Source organism: Scyliorhinus canicula, chromosome 13 (assembly GCF_902713615.1).
Source record: "Scyliorhinus canicula chromosome 13, sScyCan1.1, whole genome shotgun sequence".
NCBI lineage: Eukaryota > Metazoa > Chordata > Chondrichthyes > Carcharhiniformes > Scyliorhinidae > Scyliorhinus > Scyliorhinus canicula.
In genome coordinates this window covers 61,880,922-61,905,934 of record NC_052158.1, presented here as the reverse complement: position 1 = coordinate 61,905,934, position 25,013 = coordinate 61,880,922, and the positions used below count along the sequence as shown (strand labels likewise).

The following is a 25,013-nucleotide window of genomic DNA, read 5'->3' as shown; positions in this document are numbered from 1 at the left end:
AAGATTCCACAAACAGGGGTGAAAATCATGAATTAACTGTTGGCTGGAGGATTAAAAATTGGCCAGAGTATCGGCCTCCGCTTCTTTGAATGAAATATTTTGAAAGGGCAGGTGGGGCCTCGGCTTAGCATCCCAGCCAGGAGATGGCACCTCAGACAAGGCATGGAGGAACACTTTTTAAAAATTAGTTCAGGGGCATAGAAGGGAGATTGGAGCCTAGAGAGTCTAATTCAGCAGTCTTTCTGACACTGAAGCGAACTTAAATCGAAATAGTTCCGGTTTGGGCTTCGATAATATTTCAGACATGTCATTTAGTCTTAAACATATCAGGTTCACTTCCAGTACAGGTAGTTTCTATCAATCAATGCAGAAACATATGACTGAGTTATTTTTCTATATGGTGATCTGGACAGAGAAGGAAATGTAAATGTTGTAGACAAAGAACAAAGAACAATCCAGCACAGGAACAGGCCCTTCGGCCCTCCCAAGCCTGTACTGGTCATGGTACCACCCTTGGCCAAAACCCTCAGCACTTCCTAGTGCAGTATCCCTCTATACCCATCATAGCCATGTATTTGTCGAAATGACTTTTGAATTAGGGGCAGCACGGTAGCATGGTGGTTAGCATAAATGCTTCACAGCTCCAGGGTCCCAGGTTCGATTCCCGGCTGGGTCACTGTCTGTGCGGAGTCTGCACGTCCTCCCCGTGTGTGCGTGGGTTTCCTCCGGGTGCTCCGGTTTCCTCCCACAGTCCAAAGATGTGCGGGTTAGGTGGATTGGCTATGCTAAATTGCCCGTAGTGTACTAAAAAGTAAGGTTAAGGGGGGTGATGTTGGGTTACGGGTAAGGGTGGATACGTGGGTTTGAGTAGGGTGATCATTGCTCGGCACAACATTGAGGGCCGAAGGGCCTGTTCTGTGCTGTACTGTTCTATGTTCTATGTTAATCATGTTAATGATCTGCTTCCACAACCTCCCCAGGCACTCACCACCCTCTGTGTAAAAAAAGCCTGCCTCGCACATCTCCTTGAAACTTTGCCCCACGGACCTTAAACCTATGCCCCTTCCACCCTGGGAAAGAGTGCCCGCCCATCCACTCTATCCATGCCCCTCATAATTTTGTAGACCTCTATCAGGTCGCCCCTCAGGCTCCGTCTTTCTAATCAGTCCGAGTCTATTCAGCCTCTCCAGACCAGGCAACATCCTGGTAAACCTCCTCTGCACCCTCTCTGAAGCCTCCACATCCTTCTGGTAGTGTGGCGACCAGAATTGTGTGCCGTATTCCAAGTGTGGCCTTGCCAACGCGTGACTTGCCAGTTTTTATGCTCGATGCCCCGCCCAATGAAGGCAAGCATTCCATATACTATATTGACTACCTTGTCCACTTGTATTTCCACTTTCAAAGATATGTGCACCTGTACGCCCAGATGCCTCTGACTTTCTATATTCCCAAGAGTTTTGCCATTTATGGTATATTTCCCCTCTAGGTTAGACCTAACAAAATGCATTACCGCACATTTTTCTGGATTAAATTCCATTTGCCATTTCTCTGCCCAAGTCTCCAACCTATCTATGTCCTGCTGTATCCTCTGACAACCCTCAACACTTTCTGCCACTCCACCAACCTTGGTGTCATCTGCGAACTTACTAATCAGACCAGCTACATTTTCCTCCAAATCGTTTATGTACACTACAAACAACAGAGGCCTCAGCACAGATCCCTGTGGAACACCACTAGTCACAACCTTCTATTCAGAAAAACACCCTTCTATAGATACCCTCTGCTTTCTGTGACTGAGCCAGTTCTGTATCCACCTTGCCACCTCACCTCTGATCCCATGTGACTTCACCTTTTGTACCAAACTGCCATGAGGCACCTCGTCAAAGGCTTCAACTGAAGTCCATGTAAATAACTTCCACCACTCTCCCCTCATCAATCATCTTTGTCACCTCCTCAAATAACTCAGTCATGTTAGTGAGGTACAACCTCCCATTCAAAAAACCATGCTGTCTATTGCTAATGAGTATTTGTTTCCAAATGGGTAAAGATCCTGCCCCTGAGAATTCGCGCCAATAATTTACACACTACCGACATGAGGCTCACTGGCCTATAGTTTCCTGGATTATCCCTGCTACCTTTCTTAAACAGTGGAACCACGTTAGCTATTCTCCAGTCCTCTGGGATCTCACCTGAAGCCAATGAGGTTGCAAAGATGTCAGTCAAGGCCCCAGCAATTTCCTCCCTTGCTTCCCTCAGTAGCACAGTGGGCTAAATCGCTGGCTTGTAATGTATTATTAAATCCCATCAGGCCCAGCAGACCTATCTACCTTAATATCTTTTAAAACACCCAATACTACCTCCTTTTTGATGTTAACATGGTCCAGACTATCCACACACCCTACCCAAGAATCATCTACCACAAAGTCCTTTTTTTTGGTGAACACAGATGCACAATACTCATTTAGTACCTCGCCCATTTCCTCTGGCTCACCATAAAGATTCCCCCCACTGTCCTTAAGTGGTCCAATCCTTTTCCTGGCCACCCTCTTGCTTTTTACATTTGAATGAAAAGTTTTGGGATTCACCGTAATTCTACTTGCCAAGGACTTTTCATGATTCCTCCTAGCCCTCCTAATTTCCCGCTTAAGTACCTTCCTACTTTATTTATACATAATAATCTTTATTATATAATAATTTTTATTGTCACAAGTAAGCTGCAATGAAGTTACTGTGAAAAGTCCCGAGTTGCAACATTCCGCGCCTGTTCGGGTACACTGAGGGAGAATTCAGAATGTCCAATTCACCCAACAGCACGTCTTTTGGGACTTGTGGGAGGAAACCGGAGCACCCAGAGGAAACCCACACAGACACGGGGAGAACATGCAGACTCTGCACAGACCCAAGCCGGGAATCGAACCTGGGAACTTGGAGCTGTGAAGCAATAGTGCTACCCACTGTGCTACCATGCTGCCCATAACTCAAGGGTTTTGACTGTCCTCACCCTTCTAGACCATACAAAAGCCTTTTTTTCTTTTTGATGAGGTTCACATTATCCCTTGTTATCCAAGGCTCCCTAAATTTCCCATACTCATCCCTCGTTCTCTCAATGTTTCTGAATGCTAATCAACTGTCATTTGAAAGACTCCCACATGCCCGATGTAGGTTTACTCTAACAGTCACACCCAATCGAAATTCTTCAATTCCCATCTAATGTTAACGGAATTTTCCTTTCTCCAGTTTAGCACCTTAATGCGAGGGTTACCCTCATTCCTGCCCAAAAGTACCCTAAAACTTATGGAATTGTGGTCACTATTCCCAAAATATTCCCCTACTGAAACCCCAACCATCCGTCCAGGCTCATTCCCCAATATCAGGTCCAGTACTAATAAAAGCAAATTAATGCGGATGCTGGAATCTGAAACAAAAGAGAAAATGCTGGAAAACCTCAGCAGGTCTGGCAGCTTCTGTAGTGAGAGAAAAGAGATTAGAAAAAATCTCTTTTCTCTCCCCACTGATGCTGCCGGACCTGCTGAGATTTTCCAGCATTTCCTCTTTCAGGTCCAGTACTGCCCCTTCCCTAGTTGAGCTATCTACATATTGGATCAAGAAGGCTTCCTGGATACACCTGACAAACGCTGCCCCATCCAAGCCCCTAGCACGACGTGAGTCCCAGTCAATATAGGGGAAGTTAAAATCCCCGACCACAACAACTCTGTTACTTTTCCACCTATCCAAAATCTCTCTACCCTTCTGCTCCTCTATCTCTCGCTGGCAGTTGGGGGGCCTGTAATAAACCCCCAACATTGTCATTGCCCCCTTCCTGTTCCTGAGCTCTACCCATATTGCATTATTGTATGAGATTCCGAGGTGTCCTCCCGCAGTGCGGCTAGATTTTCCTTAACCAGTAATGCTACTCCCCCACCCCTTTTACATCCTCCTTTATCTTTCCTGAGGCATCTATATCCTCCAATGTTCAGCTGCCAATTCTGCCCTTCCTTTAACCACATTTCTGTGATAGCCACAACATCATGGTTCCAAGTACTTATCAGTGTTCTAAGTTCATCTGCCTTACTTGCTATATTTCTAGCCTTGAAACAAATACACTTCAGACTACTGCGTTTGAGCAGACAGGGTGATATTATTGTTCTCTTATTTTTGTTCTCTATTTCCCCTTCAGTTATTCCACCTTCTAAGCTAACACTCTGGTTACCACCCCACTGTCATACTAGTTAAAATCCTCCACATTTGCATTGAATTGGAGGTCTGCTTATTTCTCACTGCGAGCGAACAGCATTGTTGCAAATATTACAGCTAAAACCAAAGCCAGTATAAAGGTTCATGGGGATTAGTAACATAATCTTGCCACCAATCCCCCACATGATAGTGTTTTCTCCGTGAAATGCGTTTATAACTTGGAACAGCTTTCCTTACTGACCCACATTGTTATGCCCCCATCTTCAGCGGCCAAGTCTATTAGATGTCTTTGTCCCACAATGATGGCTGCATTCAACTTCCAAGTGCATACTTGGAGGCGCAGGAGTAATTATCAGAGCTGGTTTCATTTTGAAATAGGAAAGGCAAAAGACACAGCAAAAAGTTGCATTTATTTAGTGTCATAGAAACATTTCCTGGGCGCTTTTAGGAGAAGCGAAAAAGCAGACCAAGTGATAGGAGGAGGAGGAGGAAGAACTGGACGAGTAAAGAAAGGTGGATTTAAAGAGAGAGGTGCTAAGATAACTATTTAAGGTGGGGGAGACAGGTTAAAGGTAGAAAGGTTTAGGGACAGAGTTACAGGGCGTAGGGCCAGTGCAAGACTCTGCCCTTGAAAGTGGAATAGATGAGACCAGAAACAGTTACTGAGGCAGCATCAATGCACAGAGGCAAGCCCAGTGAGATTTAAAAATAATCATCCCAGTTTACATCCAGGTTCATTTGAGAGAAGATTACGTTACCACAGAACTATTTGCTTTCATTACAGTCCGGAAGGATTCGGGGCAAATTCTCCTTTTCTAACCAGCAAAGCACCCTTGGCCTTGATTTTCCCACAGTGCAGATGAAATGAAGGCATTGTTTACTTTCCATTTGATTTAGTTTTTTCAGTCTCTGAGCCCAGGCACTGACACTGGATCTTATGAGACAGGCAGACATTAATATAAACAAGAGAAGAAAAAAAACATTCCTTTATCAGTTAACATTCTCGGGCCTCACCTTCTCCCTTCAGAGACAATGGCCATCTCTTTTAATGCCTAAAGGCAAGCCCAAGTGAGCCAATCAGGATCAGCCTCCATTTAGCAAACTGACTGCAGAATATTTGTTAATGATTAATGAGTAGAAACATTCTATTACAGCAAGCTCTATTGCAGTTTTAATGCTCTGTTGGGGGAAAGCAGATCGTAATTCTACAAACGTTGGCAATGAGTTATAACCTTTGACTTCTTGGAGTAATGTCTGTGCAGAAAATGCCTCTTCTATCAGCAATAAGTTGCTTTGCTATTACGCAGATGGCCCCAAATGCATATTTTGGTAAGGACACAATAATGAAATTTTACATCTAATAATAATAATCTTTATTATTGTCACAAGTAAGCTTACATTAACACTGCAATGAAGCTACTGTGAAAATCCCCTAGTCGCCACATTCCGGTGCCTGTTTGCGTACACAAAGGGAGAATTCAGAATGTTCAATTCAACTAAGAGCACGGCTTTCGGGACTTGTGGGAAGAAACGGGAGCACCCGGAGGAAACCCACGCAGACACGGGGAGAATGTGCAGACTCCGCACAGTGACCCCAAGTGGGAATCAAACCCATGACCCTGGCGCAGTGAAGCAACGGGGCTGAAGAAGGGTACAATAGGATTGAGGTACATTTTAATGAACATTTTAAAGGGGTGACAGGTGAAGAGCTTTCGGGAGGAATTTCAGAGTTTCAGACTAAACCAGTTTAAGGCATAGTCACCAGTAAGAAGTCTTACAACACCAGGTTAAAGTCCAACAGGTTTGTTCCAAATTACTAGCTTTCGGAGCACTGCTCCTTCCTCAGGTGAATTAAGAGGTCGGCTCCAGATACATTTATATAGACAAAGTCAAAGATGCAAGAAAATAATTTGAATGTGAGCATTTGCAAGTAATTAAGCCTTTACAGAGTCAGAGAGAGGGGTAACCCCAGGTTAAAGAGGTGTGAATTGTCTCAAGCCAGGACAGTTAGTAGGATTTTGCAAGCCCAGGCCAGATGGTAGGGGGTGAATGTAATGCAACATGAATCCACGGTCCCAGTTGAGGCCGTACTCATGTGCGCAGAACTTGGCTATAAGTTTCTGCTCGCCGATTCTGCGTTGTCGCGCGTCCTGAAGGCCGCCTTGGTGAATGCTTACCCGAAGATCAGAGGCTGAATGTCCTCGACTGCTGAAGTGTTCCCTGACTGGAAGAGAACAATCCTGCCTGGCAATGATCGCGCGATGTCTGTTCATCCGTTGTCGCAGCGTCTGCATGGTTTTGCCAATGTACCTCAATTCGGGACATCCTTTCCTGCAGCGTATGAGGTAGACAACGTTGGCCGAGTCACACAAATATGTACCGCGTACCTGGTGGGTGGTGTTCTCCCGTGTAATGGTGGTACCCATGTCGATGATCTGGCACGTCTTGCACAGATTGCCATGGCAGTAGTGTCATAGTCGTGCTCTGAAGGCTGGGTTGTGTTCTGCAAACAATGGTTTGTTTGACGTTGCGCGGTTGGTTGACGGCAAATAGTAGTCGGTCCAACCTCCTCAGAAGACAAACGTGGGACACAACCGACAGAGTACCCTTTGTTGTCCAGTACTTCCCCAGAGTGGAGAAACTACGACATCTTCTTTGCAGCCTTTAACACGTCATCGATGAAGACGAACATCTTGCCAAGGTCATCCCCACACCCCCACTACTTGACCTACAAAAACTTATAGCCAAGTTCCGCACACAAGTACGGCCTCAACCGGGACCTTGGATTCATGTTGCATTACATTCATCCCCCACCATCTGGCCTGGGCTTGCAAAATCCTACCAACTGTCCTGGCTCGAGACAATTCACACCTCTTTAACCTGGGGTTACCCCTCTCTCTGGCTCTGTAAAGGTTTAATTACCTCCAAATGCTCACATTCAAAGTATTGTCTTGCATTTTTGACTTTGTCTATAATGCTACTGGAGCCTACCTCTTTATTCACCTGAGGAAGGAGCAGTGCTCCAAAAGCTAGTGATTTGAAACAAACCTGTTGGACTTTAACCTGGTGTTGTGAGATTTCTTACTGTGCCCACCCCAGTCCAACGCCAGCATCTCCACATCATAGTCACCAGTGGTGAAGTAAAGGCGGCAGGAGAATCGGGTGTTGGTGGGCTGGAAGCCAATGTAGCCAAACGAGCCAAGGATAATTTGGTGCAAGGTTAGACACAGGCAGCAAATCTTTGAATAAGCCCAATTTCATGGTGTGTGTTGGATGAGAGGCCAGCGAGGGGAGAATTGGCATTTTCAAATCTCAAAATAACATCAGCATGTTGAAAAATTTCAACAGCAAACGTGGTGTTAGACTGGTGAAGGCAGATCATTTTATGAAGGGTGGAAGGAGGGGATCTTATTCATGGAGGGAATATGGGGGTCAGAAACACAGAATGCCAGAGTTGTAAACTGTCTGGTTCAGCCTTAAACAAACAGGGCAGCAAACGGAATCGGCCATTAAAGGTGCTTTAGTTCCCTTGTTTGTGGAGTTGCCGTTCTTGTTGGAATGTTATTCTGTAGCTGCTAGCCAACCCACCAACATCTCACCCAAGTGGCAGAATCTACAAAAAAAGGAACAGAGTTAGGCACTTCAGCCCCTCAAGCCTGCTCTGCCATCATGGCTGATCTGATAGGAACCTCCTGCCCCCTGTCAACACCCGTTAGCCTATCACATTCTTGCTCACCAAGAATCTATCCACCTCTGCCTTAAAAATACTCAAAGACTCCACTTCCACTGCTTTTTTAGGAAGAGAGATCCAACGACTCATGACCCCCCCCCCCCCCCCCCCTCCCCCCCGGCGTAAAAATGTCACCTCATGTCCATTTTCAATGAGCGACCCCTTAGTTTTAAACAGTGACCCTCTAGTTTTAGATTCTCTCACAAGAGGAAATATCCTCTCCACATCCACCCTGTCAATAGCCCGCAGGATCTTATACCTTTCAATCAAGTCTCCTCTTCTAAACTCTAAGCCCAACCTGTCCAACCTCTCCTCAGCAGACAACCCGCCCATTTCAGTTATTATTCTGGTAAATCTTCTCTGAACTGCTTCCAACACATTTACATCCTTCCTTAAATAAGGTCCAATACTGTACAGAGTATTCCAGATGTGGTCTCACTAGTATCCTGTATAACAGAAGCATAACCTCCCTACCTTTGTATTTAATTCCCCTCGCAATAAACAATAACATTCTATCCGCTTTCCTAATTGGTTGGTGTATCTGCATACTAGCCTTTTGTGATTCATGCACTAGGATACCCAGATCCCTCTGCACCCCCTCACCATTTAGACCATTCTTTTGCATTATTCCTGCCAAAATGGACAATTTCCCTTTTTTCCACATTGTACTCAATTTGCCAGATTTCCCCCCACTCACTTAACCTATGTCCCTTTGGAAGACACCTGACATTTTTCTTCACAATTCCTACCTATTTTTATGTCATCGGCAAATTTGGCAGCCACCTCTTCAGTTATTCTTTCATACAGGAGGCTGGGCTATAGTTATTTGTCAATGGAAGACTTCAGAGAGAAACTCAACTCTTTTCTCTCCTGGTACCCTGTTACGATCATATTATGTGCCCGTTTCAAATCACCCTCGCCATTTCCATGGAAGAGATTTGACATGACAATGGCTGCTAAATCTGGCAGCCCTGTGAGAATGGTGTTTCAAATAAAGTTATTCAGGAAAGCAATCACAGATGGAATATGGATGCGACAGCTAATACTCTCCATTGTGTAGCAACTCCTTTCGTCATCAACCCATTGTGTGCACAATGGAAAAACATCAATCGTGTTGTCACATGACAGAAACTAGCTCGCGATAAGAAATACCTGGAAGTACCTTATTAATCCACAAGGTCAGAACTTTATCCTTTCTTCCAATTTGAACTGACAAGAAAGACTATTTCATGTCCATTTTAAAAGGTACAGCTTTTAAAATGGTAAAAAGGTACAGAAGTTACAACACCCCTTCTCAAAAACACGTCTCTTTGTGGTCAGCCGAGAGATCTGGAAATGGGAAATTATCCCCCAATTCTCTCCCAATCTATAACGACACATCTTCTCACCTGGTGCCCGCAGTCTCACCTGCTTACATTTCTGCAGCATGAGTCACATTCGGGATCATGAATCTGGCTTGTATTTTACACGGCTATTCCAAGACTTCTGGTGCCCATTATAGTGCTCCCACCTTTGTCCCTGCAAAGACAAGGATCAGATTTGGCAATTTGATTGTTGCACTGGAACTGTGGGAGCATCCGGAGGAAACCCAGGGAGACACGGGGAGAACATGCAGACTCCACACAGACAGTGACCCAAGCCGGGAATCGAACCCGAGACCCTGGAGCTGTGAAGCAACTGTGCCAACCACTGTGCTTCCCATGAACCAAGCCTTTCCTTTACTTCCTTATTATTTTTTATGATGCCTAAGGAACTTCTTAGCATCGCAATCCAAACTAGTGTGGAGGTATTCTCCCGAGATTGTGGACAAACATAACTTAGCTTATCCATGAGTGCCGACAGCGGGATAGTGAAGAAGAATCCTTTACAAGTCCAGTCCTCACCAGCTCATGAACCAATGGCCTTTAATTCAGTCAATGCTGATTGAACTTGGAATGAGTGACACACCCTCTCCTTACCTGGGCAGTGACATGCTTTGTGGTAGGCACACATTTGATCTTTAACATCAAACTTCTGGCACGTCTGGGAAGCCAGAATCTGAAGAAGTACTTGCGAGAGACTGATGGAAAATTTGAAAGGGACTCCTGGAAAGCTCTTTTGTCCGCAATGCCTCCTGATTCTGTGGCTGATTAGCAAAAGAAAATGATTGTGGGCAGAATGTAATATTTTCCAGCTGTCCAGAGAAGACAACAGAATTATTTCCCACCAAAAAGTATTCCAATTATTGCAAGATTTTGGATAATTGTTGAACTGGCGTGGAATTTTTCCACTGTGTATGGTTGAAGGAAGAAAGGGAATTCATGACTATTTGCCCCAGATGCCTCACCCAATTTCAATCTCACCCCCTGTGAATGTCACTGCTACTCATTGCTGTCAGGAACACAAAACTGGAGCTAAGTGTTTCATTCAAGCTCCAGAACCCTTTGTTTCACAAAATACATATAGGCCAATCCTTCGGCTCTTCGGAGCTCGTCCAATTGAGAAAGGGAGAAAGGAAAGCGAGAGAGTGGAAGAGCGAGAGAGGGTGGAAGAGCGAGAGAGGGTGGAAGAGCGAGAAAGAGTGGAAGAGTGAGAGAGGGTGAGAGAGAGAGAGTAGGAAAGAGAGAGAGTAGGAAAGAGAGAGAGTAGGAAAGAGAGAGAGGTCGAAAAGAGAGAGGGTGAAAAAAGAGAGGGCGAAAAGAGAGAGGGGGAAAGAGAGGGGGGAAGAGAGAGGGGGAAAGAGAGAGGGGGAAAGAGAGAGGGGGAAAGAGAGAGGGGGAAAGGGAGAGGGGGAAGAGAGAGGGGAAGAGAGAGGGGACGAGAGAGGGGGAAGAGAGAGAGGGGGAAGAGAGAGAGGGGGAAGAGAGAGGGAGAAGAGAGAGGGGGAAGAGAGAGAGGGGGAAGAGAGGGGGAAGAGAGGGAGAAGAGAGGGGGGAAGAGAGGGGGAAGAGAGGGGGAAGAGAGAGGGGTAAGAGAGAGGGGGAAGAGAAAGGGGAAGAGAGAGGGGGAAAGAGAGAGGGGGAAGAGGGAGGGAGAAGAGAGAACAGGAAGACAGGGGGAAGAGAGGGGGAAGAGAGGGTAAGAGAGAGGGTTAAGAGAGAGGGTTAAGGGAAATGGGGAAGCAGGAGGAGGAAGAGAGAGGGTGAAGAGAGAGGGGGAAGAGAGGGGGGGAAGAGAGAGTGGTAAGAGAGAGGGTTAAGAGAGAGGGTTAAGAGAGAGGGGGAAGAGAAAGGGGGAAGCGGGAGGGGGAAGAGAGACGGGGAAGAGAGAGGGGGAAGAGAGGGGGGAAGAGAGGGGGGGGAAGAGAGAGTGGTAAGAGAGAGGGGCTAAGAGGGAGAGAGCGAGAAAGAGAGAGAGATAGATAGAGAGATAGATGGAGAGAGAGAATTAAGGAAAGAAGGATTGCATTAAAAAAGCAGCTCTCACAACCTCAGAATTTCCCAAAGCATTTTTGAAGTATAGTTCTAATATATAATGTAATATATAATGCAGCAACTAATTTGCACACAGCAAGGTTTCCAACAGCAATTTGATCATACCTAGGTGCTGTGCTTCTCAGGGATGTTTTTTGGAGAATAAACATTGGCCAGGACTCCAATAAATCCTTGCTTAAACGTTCCTTCTGAGTGACCATTTTGCGGAACACCTTCACTCAGTCCGCAAGCATGACCTCAGCCTTTCCATCACTTGCCATTTTAACTCATCAACTAGCTCTTACGCTCACATTTCTGTCCTTGGCCTTCTGCAATGTTCCAGCAAAGTCCAACACGAACTGAAGGAGCAGCACCACATCTTCCAATGAGGCACGTTACAGCCCACAGGATTTAACACGGGGTTCAACAACTTAAGTTTTATTTTCACCCCAACCCCTTTCCCCACAGGGCATTCTGTGACTTGCTTTGCTTTCACAGAACACTGACCCTCGTTCTGCTCCTTGTCCTTTAGCACCTTCTATAGGCTTTAGCACTACCGTCAGCGTTTCCTTTGTCTTGTGTCCATGATATTCCTGTCAATGTCTCCCGAGTTCCCACCTGCCCCTGTCCTATTCTGCTACACCTTTTGCCTCTCCAACTCTAAAATCCATCACTTTTCTGCCCCTCTACAGTTGAGATGTCAAATGGAGTCAAAACATTAACTCTGTTTCTCTCCACAGATACAGCCAAACCTGCTGAATCTTTCCAGCATTTTGTTTTTATTGCTGATTTCCAGCATCCACAATATTTTGATTTTTCTTTATGGAAATGCATGTACTGTCTGGTTATGAAAGGTGTAAGGGCCCATTCTTGTTGATTCCCTTATTTCCTCTTTATTTTATTTTGTCGTTATCATTTTTGATCAAGGATCTTTAAGTTGAGCAGGAGAAGTGAGAAACTCAAAAGCTGTACACTGTGCCAAGAAGATTTCGATTTTGAACAGAAGAACTCGGACTTTATGACACACTTTATGAACGGTCGAGCAACTGTTAAAGAACTGTTCAGCTGTCAAAGTACTGTCAAGTAACTGTTAAAGTAGCCTCACAGATTGGAGGAATTTGATTTAATTGATCTTGATTGGTTGGCTGATGGCCAATGGATTGGCCAGGGACAGCATTCTGCCCGGCAACAGATGGCGATTGGGTCCTGCCAAGTGGGTTTTTCTCAGATAAGCTGGAAAGCTCCTGGACAGTGAGAGGAGAGGTTGTTTGTTGCTCTCTTTTTCCCAGATGTTTCCTGCCTGCTGTTTCTGAGTCTGCAGCAAAATCCCAAGAACCCGATCAGTCTATAGTGAAAACCATGGCAGACTGAGAGCAAAGACCTCATCCAACTGGAGGCCTAGACTGAAAGGAAATCTGGAAGATGTCCATCTGAAAGTGAAACTTATAGTGTTATTTTTTACACCCCATTACCCTCTGTGTTTGTCTCTCTTCTGTGTGCCGAGAGAGTGGGGAGATTTAAAGAGTGGAGCTAGAAATTAGATGGTAGTTAACCAGTTGTATTTGTTGCCTATTTAATTATAGTTATTGTTAATAATAAAAGTTAATTGTATTTAAATTTACAAACCTGGTGACTATAGTTATTGGGAAGCCATGGATGAAAGACTTCGGGTACTTTTAAAATTAAGCATTAAATTCAATTATGTTTGGACTCCAGGTCAAGTGAGGCTGGAATTGACCGTACACTAGCAAAGGGTGTCGTAACAAAGTTTGAACTCGTTCGTTATGGGAGGAAGAGTGCAACACAGAATAATATAAAGGACAGTTCACCTGCTCGGAAAGCAGCGATTGTCTCTCAGTGATTTTAACCATGATGGAGAATCGCTCTGTTTTGTCAAAAATCCAGAAATGGCCGGAAATCCCTAGTCCTGCCCTCAAACATGGCATGTTCCATTTCCCAGCATTGGGAATGGAGTCAGGATGGGATCTGTACTTACACAGTTTATGGAGGTAGATGGCCATTTAAATCATGAGCTACCTCCACTGCGTTTTGGTCGGCCAGGTGTGGAAACCATGGAGTGTACAGACTAGGCCAAGTAAGAGGAGGTCTGAACTTTGTGTATATTTGGATAGCTAGGTGCCCTTCGGAAACGACAGGTACCCTTTTGGATCTGGTCCTGGGACATGTTTAGGGGAGGTAACAATCCCTTTTCAGGTGGTAAGATACCCTTTGGGGGAGGTAAGGCACCTTTTGGGAGTGGTAAAAGTGAACATGATTATGCATAAGTGCAGAAACGCATTGAAGCTTTCACGTTGACAAGGAGTTTTAAATGAACTATCAAGCAACTGTCAAGCAACTGTCAAGCAACTGCCATGCAACTGTCAAAGCTATCAAGGAACTTTTAAAGGCTTCTAGGTAAGTTGGCATGGAGGTGGTAAGGACAAAAGGTGATGGTATGAGTTTGCATGAGTTAGCATTAAGTTGGCATGGGAATGTGAGGAGCAAAGGTGATATGATGGAATGTGGAATGGGTACAAGACTATGGGTTAGCATAGGGAATAGGAGGGGGCAAGAGGTGAATGAGAGGCACGAGGTGGCATTGGTTGACATGAATAGGGCATGGAGAGTGTGCATGGACATGTGAGGGGATGAGTGCTGTTTTTTGTTTCAATTTTTTTTTTAAATAACTCAAACAAAATGGTGAAGCACAGGGCAGGCCTTCCATCCAGCCTGTATTCACAACCAACACTCTGAGCACTCGTTCTGAGGGTGGCGACTTCTTATCCAAAAATCAGTAACTGTGGGCCACCATTTTCAAAGCTCTCGTCTCCGTGTACCCAATACAGGAGAGAAAATCTGGCCCTCAAGCGTCTCATTTCTTCTTAAATGCCTACTGGATCAGTTTATGGATTGGGTTGGGCTCATTTGTCTTTAGATTTCCTGATAATATTTTCCTATATATCCGTATTAAAATTGTCAGGCACAATTTGATGCTTTCAACTATCACCAGTCACGATTAAACTCTACACAGTCTGTTGGCTAGAGGCACTCCAAATGGACACAAGGCTGTGACTATTTGCAAACCACGCACCCCCAAGTGAGGGAACCTTCTGGGCTGGATACAAAACTGGAGTTCCAGAGGTCAACGGAGTTTCTCCTGCTGCAAAGTTACCCAACTGATAATCACGTTTATATTATTCAAACCTCGTTAGAAGCGGTCGGTTTTGCCTTGGCTTTTCCGAGGGCTCATTCCCACTGCCCCGGCAGCGGTTTTGAAAACCACATTTGAAGCTCTCAATTCTTTTCTTGTGCCCGATTAGAATCTAACCCACACATCGCAGGTAACCCTCAACACAGGAGGCTAAGAGGATCCTTAAAAGGTGGCAACACACAATCCAACGACGAGATCATTATGAGCTACGCCACAAACTGAAGAAAATGCAGTGACACAGAGTACATCAAAAGAGTCTGGAAGCCTTGCCCAGCGCAAAGATAGCAGTGTCAAGATTTTTAGCCAACATGTGATGTTTCTTTCAGAGCAAGACTGTTGCTATTCTGTGCATCTAATCAAGCTGAAACACATCTCCTGAATTTGGACCTAAATTAACAGGGGAGTCCAACTCCACAAAACCATCAAAAATATCAAGAGGATGCTTCCATAATGTTTGTGCGATAAAACACACCAAAGTTATACACAAAGCTTGGACGGTCCAACATGTCACATCCCTCAGAGCAAACTGCGGTCATTATTACTTTACATTTCAATCTGGAACATTACTGCAGCCAAACACTTACCTTTCGACGACATTCTCTCCGCTCCAGCAGGTTGAGCCATCTTGTGGCAGGAGTTCGCCTTCGCAGATCTGCTCTGCCAGAGAAGCGTAGAAGGTTCTGAACCGTCGGATGTAGTTCATGAAGTCCCTGTCGAAACAAACACAGAGTCAACCCTCCTCTGCGCTCAGGTCCAATACAAAGAAAACAATCCACAAAGGAAACGTGCGCCCATTGCAAATCCAATCCATTCCACTTGCATGTCTGCACTATATTGCAGCATCATATGTCTGTGCGGAGTCTGCACGTCCTCCCCGTGTGTGCGTGGGTTTCCTCCGGGTGCTCCGGTTTCCGCCCACAGTCCAAAGATGTGTGGGTTAGGTGGATTGGCCATGCTAAATTGCCCGTAGTGTCCTAAAAAGTAAGGTTGGGGGGGGGGTTGTTGGGTTACAGGTATAGGGTGGATACGTGGGTTCGAGTAGGGTGATCATTGCTCGGCACAACATTGAGGGCCGAAGGCCCTGTTCTGTGCTGTACTGTTCTATGTTCTATGTTCTATATCACCTCAAAACCTCCATCTGAGTCATGGCTTTATACCAACAGAGCACCAGTGGATAGTGGATATCTTTAAATGGCACCCATTTCAAATACAATTTTAAACTTTTAAAATTCATAAACAGATCTGTGCACACAATTAGAAGACCACGAGTTCCACTTTAGGAAGTGTGAAATGAGTTGAGCAATTGTTGAAGCACATGTCAGCACAAGTAAGTTGATTCCTTCCTTCGAATTACAGATTTTTCATCTCTCACAAAATAGGAAATGTTTTTCTGCTTCCATATCACATGATTTATTTTTGAAAAATTCCTTCTTGAGATATGAGTGTCTTCAGCAAGACTGTTATTTTTCGCCATCCTATTTGCCCTTGAGAATGTGTTGACTTGTTGAAACGCTGTATAGTGAAGGTACTCCCACACTATTGTAATAAATAGCAGCTGTGGAAGTTGGTTTTCCTTTTATCACTTCAAGGTAGAGGACGCGACCAGGATGTTTGATTTGTAAATCAGTAAAGATAAATCGGAATTTGTCCCACAAGTTAATCAAATTACACATGGTCTAAGATTTAACAGATCGGCAGATAAGGTGGGTGCATCTGCTCAGGAGACCATTCTATGAATGCCAAGTCCTATTGTGCTCTTGATCTCGGGTTGATTGACAGCCTTTGATTAAGCATCCAAGCTTGGACTGGGATAAGTAATGAAGATCTTTCTGATCTTTTGTTCAGTCCAATTCTCCATGGACCATCTGAGCTCGATGAAGTTAACATAGGGGTCGCATCGCTCTCCTGTAACAATGTGTCAACAAGACCACAAAAGGTTGTTTCATCCTAAATGATTGGGACTGTGTAAGAAATACATTTAGTATTTAACTTCTTGTGGACCAATGCTATGGCATTTACATCAGCCTTAGCTCAATGGTAGCATTCCTGCCTCACAGACAGGATTGTGGGTTCACGGGCCACTGAATATTGACTTTAGCCTGAAGGTAGTAGTCTGATCGTGTGAATTTTGTTGTCTTTTAGAATAGACAGAACAATGTTGTGAGCATCCTATGTAATCATTTTTGTATTGTGCCATAGGTAAGGAATAATAAATACTCCCAGAAGGCAGCATTGTAGAAACACTTTCCGCACATGGAATGTAACAAGAATGTTGCTCACCACCATCTTCTGAAGGGGAATTCGGAATGAGTAATGAATGTGGATATCCCATCAATAAATGAAGGAAACAAAATATAGGAGGCAGAGCTGTTTATATCAGTCAGCCATGAGCACAAGTTAAAAGTGGTGGGAGAAAGTCCAGGCCACAATAGGAGTTCACTCAAGAGATATGTATGAATTTTGTATTTTCTGGGCGTGGAATGGAAGAGTAGTTGTTGAATGGAAGTTGGCCAGTGTAAATGGTAGGTGCGTGATGATGGGTGAACATTCGAAGATTTGTTTGATTACCCTTGTGGCTCAGATACAAATCATTGCCTGGGAGATAAAATAAGTTAATTGCACATGGCACAGTGGAAGACACTGCAGAAGCTGAGGTTATTTGTCTTCGAGCAGAGAAAGTTAGCAGGAGATTTGAAAGGGGTGTTGAAAATTACACATGGTTTTGGCAGAGCAAATAGGGAGAAACTTCTTCTCGATGCAGAAGGCCCAGCAGCCAGAAGACGCAGATTTAGGGTGGCTGGCAAAAGAAGCAGAGGTGTCATGAGGAAAGTTCTTTGTTCCGCACAGTTGAGTTATGATGATCTGAAATACACTGCCTGAAAGGGCAGAGGAAGCAGATTCAAAATGAGATCGAAAGAAAGGAACTGAATGGGAAAATAAATTATAGGGCATTGGCAAACAGAGCTGAGGAGTAGGATTAATTGGATAATTAATTGGATAGTTAATTGAATCGGCACAGGTACAATAAGCCAAATGTCCTCCTTCTGTGCCTTTATTCAATGATTCCCATTTAAATCCCACACAGACTGATGGAACGAGAGTCTTCCCTATCTCCGGGTGCAAAGGTGCTATTTGATTCATGCTTGGGGCAGCCTCAAAGCAGCTTAGCTGGTGCTTGGCAAAACTTTTTTTTAAAGATTTGTCACCAGATTGGTATGCAGTCTTGCAAAATAAAATGGAAGTGGGAAGCTATTTTGAGAGGACACATCTTCGGGGCAGAGTAGTGGACATTACAGCTCTTTGCATTGGACTTGGCTTGAGGGTGTTTGAGGCTGGTGCTGAATGACTGCAACACGTCACATTAGTGAGCATGACAATTCACCATCCCCCGCACCATGCCCACCCCCCATCCCACCCAAACCCCCCCCCACACCACCAGGCACGCTTCCAAATACCAGGAACTTCCTTTTGCAAAACCGTTACCTCAGCTGAAGCAAAATGAGTGACTCGGCTGCCCACCGAGCAGGTATTCGCTTACCTAGTATTCTTTTTCATTGTCCTAGGCCTATCAGTCTTTACTTCTTTCAGAGGCAGGGAGCTGAACAGAATCGGAGTCAGCAAGCATCAGTCAGACAGGGCAGCAGAGAATTTCGGCACAAGGTGAGCGGAGAGAAGGAGAGGTGGGAGGGGAAGAAGGAGCACATCATAAAAAGAGAAAAGAAAAATACAAGTGAAAACAATGAAGCCGCACGGAAAAACAAAACATCATGCACATGCTCAGTGGGAACAACATCAGCAAGAAGAATAAAAGAGCCATTCTCCCAAGTCTGTGGAGACTAAGACACAGGACAATCACTTACTGCCTCATTCTGGTACTTAAGCACTGTGATGCAGGAATTAGGGGGAAAGAAATCCAGCAGGATTGTTCAAGTGGAGTTAGAATCACATCTGGTTGGTGCTCAGTCACACAGTACTTGCTCCGGAGATAACTGACTATTTGATCAATTTGCTTGTGGCACAGTGGGCAGGAATGATTAAATGAGGGAGAGTGGGGGCAGTCGTGCCTGGGTTTGCTGTCCATTTCCTTCCGTCTGCAACTGTTCCTACCATTCTCCAGGAACACCAAGTGGAGGGAGCTTTGCCTTACCTGCTAGAGGCCCTTTATTGGGTGAAAGCCTTCAGTGAATGACTTCCCTTTATGCTTATTTTTTTGATTGTTCCTTCTGCTCCCGCAGTGATGTACTCCTGTGGGTTGTTGGCTGGCAAGAATCCCACTGGAAGCCAGGCATGAAGGAAAAATTATTTCCTGACCCAGGAATGTGAAAAAAGCTGGGAGGAAGAAGTCTTGACCTAATCTCATGAGGAAAAGCTTACGAACATTTAGCCCTAAACTTCTCATCTTTCATTAAATAATAATATAAAATAATAATCTTTATTGTCACAAGTAGGCTTACATTAACACTGCAATGAAGTTACTGTGAAAAGCCCCGAGTCCCCACATTCCGGCGCCTGTTCGGGTACATGGAGGGAGAATTCAGAATGTCCAAATTACCTAGCAGCACGTCTTTCAAGTCTTGTGGGAGGAAACCGGAGCACCCGGAGGAAACCCACGCAGACACGGGGAGAATGTGCAGTCTCCGCACAGATAGTGACCCAAGTCGGGAATCGAACCTGGGACCCTGGATCTGCGAAGCAACAGTGCTAACCACTGTGCTACCGTGCCACCTAATTAGCTCAAATGGATGTGAGCAGGTTAGTCCCCCATTCATGTACATTCAAGCAGACCTCAAGTACTAATCTTTATTTGCATTTCTTTGTTGACCTCTTTCAGCTTCCCTTCCACCCAAACTGTCCCATCTGCAGTGGTGTCGTGTTATTGTCACTGGACTAGTAATCCAGAGACCCGGGTTTGAATCCCACCACGGCAGAATCCAATAAAATTTGAATCAATAGAAAAATCTGCACTTAAGAGTCAAATGGCCATGAAACCATAGCTGATTGTCATTTTTTTTAAAACACCTGTTTCACTAAAGCCCTTTAGGGAAGGAAATCTGCCATCCTCACCTAGTCTGGCCTACATGCGACTCCAGATCTACAGCAATGTGATTGATTCTTAAATGCTTCTGGAATGGCCGAGTTCAGTCCAAGAAAAGCTTGGCCCAGCCAGCGATGCCCACAACCCATGATCAAATCTTTTTTTAAAAACTGGCCAAAAGAGTTTTTGTTTTTTTTCTAATAATTTGTAATTTGTTGGATATAAAATATGAAAACTCAATAAAAAAACATTTTTTAAAAAACTGGCCAAAGGAGAAGGTTTCTTAAAGCAACTAGTAACATATCTGAAAACTAGAGGGCAGGCTAGAAAATAAACTATACAGCAACTGGTTCCATTTATTGACCAAAACTACAGCTTTTGTGACTCTGATTGCCCATCTCTGCATTTAACATTCCATGTCGCTCCCTGGAAAAGACGATGTCAATTGTTGCTAGTCTTAGCTTGGATCCAATTAAAATGGGGGCTTGTGGTGAGTCTGAAACGAGTGTGAAATTTAACACAATGCATGTTTCTCATCATGCATTGCAGGTGCAGCCAGGTAACTTCTTCAAATAACTGAGATCTTATTCTAGGTAGTTACACAGCAGCAACCCAGTGTCCAAAGTACAATTCTTTGGAAATTGTGACTTAAATTTTGTCCTAACTGAGTCTAAGGTTTCTCTCCTGGCATTGCTGAAGTAATGAGATTTTCACGATACCCAATTCGTGAAGCTCCAAGCATTGGGCAATGTTTCCTCAAAGTCCTTGGGATCAATCCACCTTCGAGGGCCTCACGGTAGCATGGTGGTTAGCATCAATGCTTCACAGCTTCAGGATCCCAGGTTCGATTCCCGGCTGGGTCACTGTCTGTGTGGAGTCTGCACGTCCTCCCCGTGTGTGCGTGGGTTTCCTCCGGGTGCTCCGGTTTCCTCCCACAGTTCAAAGATGTGCAGGTTAGGTGGATTGGCCATGCTAAATTGCCCGTAGTGTAAGGTTAATGGGGGGATTGTTGGGATACAGGTTACGTGGGTTTAAGTAGGGTGATCATTGCTTGGCACAACATCGAGGGCTGAAGGGCCTGTTCTGTGCTGTACTGTTCTATTCTGTTCGAAAGTATTGGGAGCTTTTGCAATGGCTGGCATGGAGCAAACTGATGGTGTTTGGCCAATTCTCTTTAGGTGTTGTACATCATCAGGTTAATAGACGTTAAGGGAGGTCAAGGCACTCTTTCATCTGCAGAGTTCAGGAGCTGCTTCCTCTGGACTCCTATCTATACTTGGAAATTAAATATTATGCTCTAGCTCCCAGTTCTGATGAGAGGACTACATGACGATCAGGTTGGGAACAGGACTGTCACTTCGAAGCAAATGTACAACAATAACCATGTGTACTTATACCGTGCTTTTAAAATCATAAAGTGTCTCAAAGGAACATTATGTAACAACATTTGGGCAACGAGCCAAATAACACCAACTTATATTGATATCATGCCTTTAAAGTACTAAAGTGTCCAAGACCCTTCACCAGAACATTACAAAGTATCAAACCGAGACACATAAGAAGGCGTTAGGTCAGATGATCAAAACCTTCGTTGAAGAGTTAGCTTTTAAGGATAGAGAGATAGAGAGGTTTAGGGAGAGAATTTCATATCTTAGAAACAAGGCCAAGGAAGGAACAGCCAGCAGTGATGGATTGAGCATCAGGAGTATATGAGGGCTCTTTGCACAACCTCCTGCCCCACTGTTCCATGATCTATAAATCCTGTACCAATGGAGAATATGGAGCTGCTGCTTTCGGGGCTTGAGGGGGTCATGCCCATGGACAAGAGACTTCTTTCTCCAATAAGCTGAGGGCTTGGGGAGGGGCGTGGGGGAGAAGAGGAAAAAGGTGCTGGGGTTGGGGGAGCGAGATGTTGGTTTGGGGGGGGGGGGGGGTGGGGGGAGGTGCTGTTGTAGCAGGCAGACCCCACCTGTTGGACATGGTTTGGTGCTCAAAGGAAGCCTCACATTAGGCTGCAGCACCCGGGCACGGTTCGCATGGGCCAGGCTGCTAATTCACCCCGAGTGCCCAGCAAAAGTCAGGACCTCACGCAAAAATATAAGAGAAAACAATCTGAGCAGAAACCAGAAGAAAAAGTGATGTTGAAGGAGTTAAATCCAGGGCACTGGGAACCGCAGGACCGCAGGATATGGGGAGCAGTAAATTAGCACTTATTTACTTAGCTGTGTCCCAGCACTTTTAGAAATGACATAATCAGGCTACAGGATTACAAAGAAGCATAATTATCCACTCCATTAAGCTAAATTGGAGGGCAATTGCAAAATTTATGGGACCAATTTTCTAACTACATGCTGCCAGCAGGGAACATTCCACACCAGGCAGGTCGATTGGCAAATCAGCCCTATAGCATAGAGGTGACTAGTACTGATATTAGTATAATGTTCTCACAGGAATTCTTCTGTACGCCATTTTAATGGATTAAAAAAAAACTGGTTAACTCCTGTATTACAATGGAGGGATGTTACACATTTGTCTGTTACTTGGTGTTGGTTAGGGCCCGGTGGTAACACTTGTGTTTCAGAGCCAGAAGGCCCAGACGTGTGTCTTTCCCCCCCCCCCCCCCCAATAATCTAGACTGACATCTGAGAGAGAGATCTGATGTCTCTGCCCTCTCGAGTGCAGGTAAAAGATCCCACAGCATTTTCTGAAGAGGAGAGATGGAGTTCTCCAGGATCTGTTGGCCTGCATTAATCCCTCAGGTAACGCCAACGAAAAAAACAATTACCTGGTCGGTTGTCTCCTCGGTGTTCGTGGAACCTTACTGTGACACAATTGTCTGCTGCAGTCATCCACATTACGACTGTGGCTGCGCTTTACCTGAGACAAACAGGTCCTCAAGCCCCAAAGTCTTGTGTTGCAAAGAGTCCAAGACCTTCGGCTTTCCTCTGAATGTATTGGTCTCTGGCTGCTGTGCAGCCAGTGACACATCTTGAAGGGCAAGATGGGCGAACAAAATAAAAGCTGGATTTATTTACATCTATTGGTGTGGAGGGCAATAGCTATGAGGAGAGGTTGGATAAACTTAGTTTGTTCTCACTGGAAAGATGGAGGTTGAGGGGGTGATCTGATAGAAGTCAACAAAATTATGAGGGGCATGGATGGAGTGGATAGTCAAGCTTTTTTCCCAGGGTGGAAAAGTCAATTACTAGGGTACATAGGTTTAAGGTGCGAGGGGCAAAGTTTAGAGGATGTGTGCGAGGGAAGGTTTCTTACACAAAGGGCAGTGGATTCACATTTCATTGGGACAGAGTATGAAGATATCGTCTATCTGCCATTTACACAGGAAAGTTCAACTTAAACATCTGGAAAACGGTTGGCTTCCATAAAACATTATTGGGAATTCCCATTTTTTTTAGAGTAATGAGCATTAACAGTTTATAGGAGCAATAAACATAGAACTTATAGAACTTATAGCTTATAGAGCACCATACTACCTATCGAGCATGTGTTGGCCCTTCAATGTTAAAGGTAACAGCCACTAATAGAAGATGAGCTTGGAGTTCTCCCAGTCCCTGAACAATGTTTCTCCATCAACCATCAATTTCAATAGACGGATTATGGTATTTGACCGCATTTCTGTTTGTGCGAGGTCTCCAATTCAAAACGACTGCCACACGTACAACAATAACAACTTATATTTAAATAGTTGCCTTTAATGTAACAAAGAGTGCCAAGGTGCTTCACAGAGGAATTGTCAAACAAAGTTGGACACTGAGCCGCAGCAGGTGATATTAGGTCAGATTAGTCAAAAAGGGAGGTTTGAAGGAACGTCTTAGAGGAGAAAGGTAAGGTAGAGAGACTGAGAGGTGTAGGGCAGGTATTCCAGAGCTTGAGACTGAGGTGGCGTTTGGGTCAGTGGCCAAACACAATGGTTTCTGCCTTCCAAAATTTAATTGAAGGATTTTTCTGTGCATCCAGTCATGGATGTTAGATAAGCAGTCTGGTAATTTAAGCAACAGTGGAGGAGTCAGGTGAGATGGTGGTGAGGTAATTCTTTGGATAATGTTGGCTTTGGATAATGTTGCTGAGTGAAAGTACATAGATTAGAAATAGGGTGGGGCGAAGGACAAATCCTTGGGGGACACAAGAGGTAATGTGTGTGATTGGGAAGAGAAGCCTTTGCAAGTGATTCTCTGGCTATGATTAGATAGACAAGAATGGAACCAGGTAAGAGCTGTCCTACCCAGCTGGATTCATGACTTTGTTAAGGTGGCAAGAGTGGGAACCTGATTGGAGAGATTTGAACATGGAGTTCCAGGAAAACTGGAGATGGATTCGGGACTCAAGAACATATTCAAGGACATAGAGAGAAAGGGAGCATTGGAGACGAGGCGTTCATTTGCAAGGGCAGAGGGGACAAAGGTTGTTTTTTTCCTGAAGAGAGGGGTGATGACAGCAGATGTACAGGAAAGGGGGCCACACTTGCAGAGGGAAAACAGTTTTCAATATTGGCTAACATGGGGGCCAGGAGGGGGAGCTATATATAGGACAACAGTGGATGTTCTTCAGAGATGATGCATCATTTGATGAACCTTGAGGTGGACACATTAGGTTTGTACAATATCACATTGCCACCTCTCTTCAACACAGTTGTGACTTGAAAAAATAGAAAAACTCCTGTTCAGTGCTCACTCTAATTTTCCTGCCAGTCTTCCCACACTTACTGGGATGCAGTTCTAAGAGTGCCAGCTAAATATAGCTGCTTTAAACAAGTGAATATATCGTCGAAGCCTGATCTAATGTTCATTCAATGTCCTTAAAAAAACTCATGATTTTTCTCCCCCTTGGAGCAAAAAGACACTGAGGCAATTGTAGCTTCCCTCCCACAATCTCAGCTGACATTGGTGAGCTCATCACAGATTGGGGACCAAACATGGGATCTATTCACGCCAGCCCTCAACTCATCATGCTTCCTCATATCAAAACCATAGAACATTTATCACACAGTAGAGTATCCCTGCCAATCCCACTTCCCAGCACGAAGTCCAGAGCATTGCAGGTCACAGCTCTTCAAGTAGATACCCAAATATTTGACAATGTGGCAAGAGATTTTGCCTCTACATCACTTTGGGGCAGTAGTTTCCAGGTGTGGACCACCCACTGGGTTAAAAAATGGTCTCCTCCTCTCCCCTCTAATCCTTCTACCAATTAGTTTAAGTCTATGCCCCCTGGTTTTTGATGCTTCTGCTCAGGTAATCGTCCTATCTAAGCCCCCCAGATTTTACGCATCTCAACTACATCACCTTGTCCCAAGGAAAACAATCTCAGCCTATCCAATCTTTCCTCACAGCCACAATTTTCCAATCCAGGCAACATCCTCATAAATTTCAAATACTCTGCACCTTTCCTGTAATGTGGCGACCAGACATGTTCAGTAGAGCTCAAGCCCGT

At 44.7% G+C, this 25,013-nt stretch overlaps 1 protein-coding gene across 3 annotated transcripts in view; it reads right to left on the bottom strand.

Annotated features, from left to right (window-relative positions):
- The window catches only part of gpc5b (glypican 5b), a 687,897-nt gene that overhangs the window by 375,760 nt on the left and 287,124 nt on the right, over window positions 1–25,013 (bottom strand). For 2 of the 3 annotated variants that reach the window (XM_038816037.1, XM_038816039.1), the window contains exons 5-6: window positions 18,066–18,125; window positions 15,112–15,237 (exon numbers count right to left, since the gene is read on the bottom strand). In XM_038816037.1, coding sequence (XP_038671965.1) covers window positions 15,112–15,237; window positions 18,066–18,125 — 186 coding nt within the window. The remainder of the gene's footprint in view (window positions 1–15,111; window positions 15,238–18,065; window positions 18,126–25,013) is intronic. The other variant, XM_038816038.1, reaches the window with a different exon arrangement.